Below are 8774 nucleotides of genomic sequence, written 5' to 3' on the forward strand. Positions count from 1 at the left end.
ATAATAATTATACATATCTATGTGGCACATGTGAGATTTTGTTACATGCACACAATGTGTAATGATCAAATCTGGGCAATTGGGGTATCTATCACCTCAAAATTCATCATTTCTTTGTGTTGAAAATATTACAAATCTTCTCTTTTAGCAATTTTGAAATATGTTATAAATTATTAACTATAGTCTACTTAATTTTGTCTTAATTTCCAGTACTTATGCATTTTATTTCCTTTTTCTTGCTTACTATACTGGCTGAGAGATCCAGCACAGTAAGTATTGTCTAGAAATGGTGATAGCTTACATCCTTTTAAAAAATTCCTGATCCCAGGAAAAAAGAAAACAATTTTTTCAATATTCAATATGATTATATATATATATATATATATATATATATATATATAAAGGTGAGTAAGGCTCCTATGCTCCCTGGCTGTTAGGAAATCCAATCAAGTGAATCTGACCATTTTATAGTCAATCCTTCAAGCTACATTCAGTATGGGTGAGGGAATGTTCTAGAACAAATGGTAGCTATACTGTTGCAAAGAATACTGGGAAAAGGTAGCCATTTTGGAGGAGAAAGGAGATTTGCCTGTTCTAGGGAATCACATGAGTCCCACAGTTCTGTAGCCAATCCTTTAAGCTACATTTGCAGTGGGTGAGGGAAAGTTTTAGAAAAATGGTTGCAATACAGTTGCAAAGGTTTCTGGGAAAAGGCAACCAGGTTGGAGACAACAGAGACCTGACTGTTACAGGGAATTATGTGACTCTCATATTCTGTAGCCAATCCTTTAAGCTACTTTCATTACAAATGAGAGAAAGTTTTAGAAAAATGGTGGTTATATTGTTGCAAAGTTTAGTGGGAAAAGGCAACAAAGTTAGAGAGGGAGGGAGACCTGACTGCTCTAGGAAATCACCTAAGACTCACAGTTCTGTAGCCAATTCTTTAAGCTACATTCACTGTGGGTGAGGGAATGTTCTAGAAAAATGGTGGCCATATTGTTGCAGAAGGAAAAGACAGCCTTTGGGAGGAGGAGGGAAACTTTGAGAAAATGGTGATTAGACTGTTACAAAAGTTACTGAGAAAAGGCAATAAGGTTTGAGAGGGAGGGAGACTTGACTGTTCTAGGGAATGGATTACAATAAATACTGAAATGATTGCCCCCAGTGATTAATGAGAAAAAGAGCTTCCAGGTTAAAGAACTCCTGGGAATAAAAATAAGTCAGAAATATTGAATTGGCTTCCTGTATTCAGAGACAGAAGCCAAATAAAGCTGCCCTGGGAGGCCTGGCTCCAGGAAGCCACTCATGCCACTGAGACTAAGGGGGGCATAGGACCTCTGGATTAATTAAAGTTAACTCTGAAGATTAGAGGGCTAGACTATTTAAAAATATAGATATTATATTGAATTTAGAAATTAAATTTAGAAATCTAGAATTAAATCTAATTTATTAATTCTATTTATTCATTCATATATTTATTTCTGAATAAAATAATTAATGGAACCGCCACTGGGAGAACCACAATATGAAAAGACAAGAAAAATTGATGACACTATCCTGCTGACTTGGAAAAAAAATAGTGTGCTTTAAAAAGTACATGAAAATAAAAATAATGCTTTTGAAAGAATTAACAGAGGGAAGTTGGTTCTCACTGCAGCTCATAGATTTTCCTAACCTTGATCACGTGCATATAAAACTATTATGTTTTACAATGTATGTAACTCCAAATAGAGTTCCTAAAATTAAAAATGAAAAAGCAACAAGACAAATTACTGTTTTCAAACAGTTAGACTAGTCTTATTGTGGGTTATCACAATAAAAGGTATCACCAACTTGAAGGTGTTGTTGTTAAATTAATTCTTATTTTATTGATGTGTTAGCAACAGACTATGTTATTTCAAAGAAAGAAACAAACAAAAGCCAGCCACCAGCCAGTCATCCTTATTTTGCCTTCAAATCTCTCAAAAATGTTTTGTAATGATTCCAAGCTATAGGAGAATCAAAGGATGGTCTGAAAATTGTACTAGGAGAAACTCTTGATCAAATTCTTCTTTATAATCCTGGCGTCTCCCTAAGACACGCTGTCTTTTTAATGCCATTTTTAAGTATCTTAAGAAGAGAAAATATTGTAACTGTGAACTATTATCAGCAAAAAAATTGCACCAGTATCTGTGTGCTCCTTTCGAGAAAGAGTAATTTTGCATTATTGCAACCGGCGGAGCATGCTGGCAGAGTTCCTATGAAAATCCTTTACACAGACATTGTTCCACCTTCAGCTTAATGTTGTTCCTTAGGAACAGAGGAGAACTGCAGATCTTTCTCGGGTGACAGGTGAGCTTCGGTTGTCTGTTTATTTCTAAGAATGAGGCTAATAGAAGAGCTAGCCCAGAGCTCTGCATGTCTTGATCAGGTGTGTCAAAGGGAGGCTATACTTCAACAGTGAGGACGGGTGAGGAACCAGCTGTCATGCAGGGCACCCTGAAAATGCCAGAATGAGGAGGGTTTTATTTTGTGTCACTACCACTCCACATTTCTTTTTCATTTGGTTCAGGTTTTGGCTTGAGGGTAAAGTGCCTGGCTGCCAGCCAGGTGGAGAGAGAAGGGCAGATGACTGTTTCATGCACTGATCTTCAGTTAATGTCCCCGTTTTCTGCCCCATTCTTGAGACCCCACCCCCAATTGTCCCTGCAGCCTCAAGGTCTGGGTCCTCTCTGGGTGCTGCTGACAGGGGCCTCCCTGGTCAGCTGAGCCCCATCTGCCCCCATCCATGCTGAGGCTGCTTCACTGTCTGGCTTCCTCCAGCCCCACTTTTCAGAATTCCACAGTTTTGTTGAGTTCTTTCATTTGCTGATGCCTCTCCTGTTGTCTTCTCTCTTATGGGTTTGTGTGATTTTGCTGTCTTCAATGGCACCTAAGGAGTCTTAAGAGGAAGGAGTTTTGAATGTGAGAGGCATCCTGGCATAATGGTTGAGTGTAACCTTTGGAGCAAAATGTCTTAGATTCAAATTACTGCTCTGCTACTTACCAGCTGTGTGACTTGGGCAAGTTACTTAACCTCTCTGTGTTACAATTTCCCCACCTTTCAAACCGGGGTGATAGCAATACCTATTTCACAGGGTCATGATGAGGATTCAATGACTTGCTATTGGTAAGGGCTCAGAGGATGGCATGGTCCCTGGCATGTGGTAAGTTAAACAAGCAGCTTGTGAAATATTTCATCCTGAACTGGAAACCTACAGCTATGATTAGAACCAGGCAGGTCTGGCACCAAAAGTCACGTTCTGTTCCTCTCCTCCACACTGGCTTTTCAAAGGCATCAGACACCCCTGGCCCAAGAGCTCTGGGCCAGAGACGTACACTCTGGGGAGTCATTAGCAGATGGATAAAAATGGAAGCCGCAGGGATGGTTGGGCTCACCCAGAGAAGGTCATGGTTTCCCAGTAGCCAGGGTCCTCTCCTTAGCTCGGGTGGACACTGACCCTGCATCCTAGGGAAGTGAAGGCACCTCACCAGGCCCCAGTTTCCCTGGATGCCAAGTGGGGTTTCACAGTCTCCAGTAGGTTGCTTGGCCTCTCAGCTGATGTCTGCATGTGAAAGTTCCTGCAGAGGACAGGGACCGTTGTCACTGCTGTTCCTTCCTTGCAGCCTGGATGGCCAAGAGCTACTGAGGAACATGTGCAGGTGGGGTGGTGGCAGACAGCCAGTTTGTGGGATTTCCAGGATCTCCTAGTGCTCTGAGGCTGCCAGCCCTGGATTCCAGAGGATGGGATGCCATGTGACTCCCCAGGGGTGTGCCATTGGTTCTGGGCACACTGTGGGGAAGCTGCTTGGGCGGACTGAGTAGGCTACTTTGATTGCCTCCTCCTTTCTTAGGGGCCCCACCTGCAGATGCCCAGGATGTCCAGAGATCAGGGCCATGGTGATGTCCATTCCCAGGAGTATCCTGGCAGCTTCCAAGGCATGAGATTCCACTATGAGCGGTAAGAGCTGGAGCCCGGTGGGCCCTGGCTGCTCGGGCAGAGCCCAGAACTGGACAGAGGGGCTGGTGAGTGGATTGACCAGGAAGGGGCCTGGGTGCCCTGACTTCCTGTCCATGCGGGGCCTCTGAGTGCTCTGTGGCTGGGCTGGGTGGGGTGGCTTCCAGCCCTTAGGCCCTGAGTCCTCTCTTCCATGGAAGGGAAGGACTGGAGGCTAATAGAGTCACTGTCTGAGATGCCCCTGACCTTACCTGCTTGCTCTCATAGCCATCCCGTGTGCTCTACTAGGCCCTGCCTGGGACCACCAATAGGTCTGACCTTCCATCTTTTCTTTTTTCCCAGCAACCCGGAGGCAGACATGGTGGCAGAAATTGGCCTGGAAGAGCTCAATGGGCTGGAGATGGAAGTCATGAGAAGACAGGTGAGCAGGGACCCCTCAAATGGGTGGAGGCAAAACCACAGTGCCTTGCAGTGGGCGGGCCTCGACCACAGGAGACTGCCTGTTTGAGGCCATCTTACGCTGGAGCACTGGAGGTGAAGAGGCTCCCTTCCTCCCGGTCCCCATAGCTCGGGTGTCCCATCTTGATGCTCAACCTCAAACATATCGCTATCCCTGAGATGCTGGGAGGGAATAGCAGATGAGAAAAGGAGGAGGCATAGAGTAAGAGTAGTGTGTCCAAAGACAGTGGTACCAAGAGGTCTGAGAGAGGCGTTGCCTTTGTCCAAATCAAGTCCAGGCCTCCTCAGGAAGAGATCCCAGGGGACCTGGGCACAGAAGGGCATCTGCCCAGGTGGCCCTCTCTGGCTCCTGAGTGTCACCCCATCCTGGGCCCTCACTCTGGTTCTGCTGCTGCCCCCACGCCAGCCCACCTCACCATCTAAGAGCCCTTCCTTCCTTGGCTCCCCCAGCAGAGCTGAGATGGGCTGGCTTCAGGGAACTGGAGTGAACACCAAGGGAGAGGACAAGGAAGCCGTGCCTTGGTCCTGTGGGCCCAGCTGCCCCCCCTGCTTCTCCCTCAGGGGCACTTTGGCCCTCCACTGACAGCAAAGCCCCTTCCTGCTTTAGCTTCACACTTTCTCCCACTGCCCTGCTGTTGACTCCATGCCAGGAGCCTTGCTCAACAGCCCTGCTTTTGGGCCCTCTGCAGCTGAGTGTGATCACTGCGCGTTTGCGTGCCCTGGAGGACCAGGGCACCACCTGGCGCCACAGGGATGCTCTGTTCTTCACCATGCTGGTGTCGGCCTGCGCCGTCAACGTGTGGCTGTGGATGCGCCAGTGAAGCTTCGCTGCCGTTACAGTGTCGCCAGAGCCCTCCCGCCTTCCCTTTTTTCCTTCTGTCCCTGGGCCACCCTTGCCCACCCTCCTCCCATCTCCCAGCAGCCCCAGGGCCATTTTCCAACACTGTTTAGGCCCCCTGCCTGGGGAGGTCAGGTCACTCCATGGGGAGGTCCCAGCTGCTGGGAAGGTGGAGGAGGTCAAAAGGGCCTGAGCTGCCGCCCTTGTCGAGGGCGAGGAGAGCAGCATCTGGTCCCCACAGTAACAGCAGTGTCAGGGGCTGCCTTGCCTCTGTGACCTCAGCATCCCTTCTGTTCCATCCTCTGTGGACAGGGGTTTGGCTCTCTTCCTCCCTTGTCTGCTTCCACATTATGCGCAGGGCTCTGCACAGAGAACGTGCTCAATAAAAATTCAATGATAGCAGCAAAACCTGGTGCCAAGGTTCTTGCATTAAAGACTCCTTTGCGGCAGCAGTAAGGGTGGAGTGCACTAGGGAACAGCCACTCTGGACAAAAGCCCTGTGGCTGGGACTAGGCTTCTGCTATCACTTCAGGGGCCCTGGTCCCCTCCTCTCCCTCATTTGCCCCGCCCAGGCAGAGGGCTTCCTGAGGGGCTTTTGCAAAGTCCTTCCTGTTGGGCTCGTGCCAGTGAGTGCTTGTGGGGAGTGGCTCTGCAGAGCATGTCTGGGCCAGATGCTGTGGGGACTCAATCAGAGGAAATCTCCTGGAAGGGAAATTGAGTTCCAGAGAAGGGTAACTTGTCCCTGGGGTTGTCCAGCAAGACAGGAACAGGACTGGGTCTGGGTTCTTCTGAGTCCTAGCCTCCTACAGACTCACTGGGGGTGAGGTCCTGACTCATTCCTGAGGCTGAACAGGAGCCGCACATACACTGCCCCTGCATACACACATACCTGGGGGCCACAGCCCCGTGACACACCTCAGACAGGTGTGGGACTGAGCCTGAGAATTTGGGAGTGCTGCCTGCCACTTGGGGGCCTGAGCACAAGGCAGAAGACCTGATGCCCTTTTCTCTGGGACAAAGGGATCAATACACCTCACTCTGGGGCCGGGGACCCAGAACTTTTGGCTTTTGTGGCTAAGTGAACCTTCCACAATTGCCCAACTCTGTCAAGGGTTCTCCATTGGTAAAGGTGGGAGAGTATGTTAGTCACTAGGCATGAAATAAATGAATGTGTGTGTGTGTTGTGGGGGAGGGAGGGTGGAGAGGGAGAGCTTGAGTCCTAGAGTTTGCTTTGTCCCTGCCTCACCCCTCTCTGGCCCCCAGTGGGGCTCTATGCAATCAGGGGGTTCCTCCACTCCTGGCACTCTGGAGCCTGCAGTACGTCTGAGGTAAGGAGGTAGGGCCTCCTGTCAGCCCTCTGGGACCCCATGCATGTGGCCCCTGGAACCTGGCCCTGCTGAAAGCAGAGACAAGGACACTTACTAAAGAAAGAGTTGGGAGATTCTCTCTCTGTCCCAGAGCACAGAGGGTAATGAGGTATCAGAAGAAGCCCCTCTACAGAACAGGGAGACAGCAGCACCTAGACATAAGTGCTTCTCACCAGGAGAGCCAAGAGGGCCAGGGAGAACCAGCAGCATTCCCTGTTCCCTCCACATGGGCCCTGGAGTCCTGGGAATCGCCTCAGAGGCCACCCCTTCCCTCCCTGCAGCCTCAGGACAGACCGGGGCCCAAGATGCAGAGGAGTACTCAGGGAAGCTGGGAGACGGAGTGGCCTACCTACTCATACCATGGAAGGCAAGCCGAGCTGAGCGAGGGGCCAGAAGCTAAAGCTGCCATGAGGCAGCCCTTGCACGGTCCTCCCAAGGCTGCCTCTACCTTCTGCCCTAGTCAGGCCATGCAGGGAAGCTCAGAGGAGGAGAAGACTATAGCCAGGCAGGGCCGGGTCTGCCCTGTGAGACCAGGTGTGCATGTGCCTGCGCAGAGGAGGACATGTTTGCAGAAAAAGTCTGGTTGAAAATATGTTGTGAAACCAAGGTTTACCCTTGGGAGCAATTTAGTTGAGTTGCAAACAAACAGTGTGGTGGCCCCTGGAGGAGCACCTCCTGAGCTAGATGAGCTTGCCCAGAGCCCTTGGCTGGGCCTGGCTGCACCTCCGCCCTGCCCTGTTGTGTGGACACTTGGCTGGCTCCTGGCGAGGCTGGGGGCTAGTTCCTGCTCCATTTCCATAACTCCCTGCCCCACCAAGAAGGCCTCAGAGAACTCCTGAGAGGAACCGGAGCCAGAGCTGTTCATGTTGGGCCCCTCTGCAGAGTTCCTTCAGGGCCACAGGGATAAATTGTGGGGTCTGGCATCTCTGCCATGCTTTTCTGATCCACCAGCCCCCGGGAGACCCAGGGAGGCTCAGGGGGGCAAGTTAGCACCCCTGCCCAGCCCTCTGTCTCTGACCCACCTGGAGTGTGTGCCCTTCTGATTCTATGTCCCTGACAAGCTGTCCTTGCCCTGCCCAGACACTTCTTCCTGAGCCCAACCCTTCTCCCAACAAGCCATTAACTTCCCCATGGAGTAGCAGGGTGTCGTGGGGGAAGGGGGCTTGGGGAGAGGGACTCTTTGGCATTTTGCTTATTGCTAGTCTATGAAACTTCCCATCGGCTGCTCAGGCTTGGTATTAGAGGGGTACACAGTCAGTCCCCCATGGGTCAGTAGTTTCTTGAGGACAGGGCTAGCTTCCATTGCCTCTGTATCCCTGGCACCCAGTAGAAGTAAAGGGCTGGCACGATGGCCTCTGACCACAGTCCCCAGAGAGCAAGTCTGGCCCTGGTCATCCCCATCTGGCCTTTCGGGCATGCCCTCTGTAGAAAAGCCTTCCCCATCTAAGTAAGTCAATTCCAACCACCACTTGCCACAGCACACCTATTATGTGCCATACATATCACTTTTTCAAAATATGTAATAACAGAAGTCATGCATCAATGCATTCTCCCAAAAAAGGCAAACATTGCAGGTGTAGCTAACACAGCCCCTTGCCCCCAGTGCCAAGCCCTCCACAGAGCAATGCCCACGGTGGGCTTGGCGTGCATCCTTGAGGACTCGCAAGCTGTTACACGCGGATTTTGCACCCCAGGCTTTGTGCACAGGATGGCATTGAAGCCTCCCCCTACAGCCCCTGAGGGAGGGTCCTGTCTTCCCAGCTGGATGTACCCCTGGTCTTGCTTTGCCCTGACCCACTGAGCTGGCCCTCCAGTTCTCCTCCAGCCCTGCGCAAAAGCTGAAACTCAATATTCCAGTTGTTCCAGCCCAGGTGTGCTTCCCAGCAGCTGGGGGAAGGTGGGAAGTGGAAGGCAGGATGTGGGGAGGGGCCCTGAGGCCCCTGGAGGGCTCTGGTGTACCCGGGAGCAGCCTGAAATCCTGGCGTCTTACAAAGGAGCCAAAGGCTCACTGCCCCAAGGCCCTTGCCCCCTTCTTCCCCAGCCCCAGCCTCTCTCTGAGGCTAAGTCCAGGGGACCACGGAGGGGAGGGAATGGATTTCCTCCCTCAGGCCAGCTCCAGCCCAGGTCCCTCTT

General features: G+C 50.7%; 1 protein-coding gene across 1 annotated transcript; it reads left to right on the forward strand.

Annotated features, from left to right (window-relative positions):
* Nucleotides 1-3873: 3873 nt before the first annotated feature.
* Nucleotides 3874-5257, forward strand: FATE1 (fetal and adult testis expressed 1; the record flags this gene model as incomplete). Its single annotated transcript, XM_012643815.1, has 3 exons — nt 3874-3980; nt 4320-4398; nt 5126-5257. Coding segments are annotated over 3 exons (318 nt in total), but the record flags the coding sequence as incomplete, so codon positions are not given.
* Between the last annotated feature and the right edge of the window lie 3517 nt (nt 5258-8774).

Source organism: Propithecus coquereli, unplaced genomic scaffold (assembly GCF_000956105.1).
Source record: "Propithecus coquereli isolate 6110/MARCELLA unplaced genomic scaffold, Pcoq_1.0 Scaffold20073, whole genome shotgun sequence".
Classification (NCBI taxonomy): domain Eukaryota; kingdom Metazoa; phylum Chordata; class Mammalia; order Primates; family Indriidae; genus Propithecus; species Propithecus coquereli.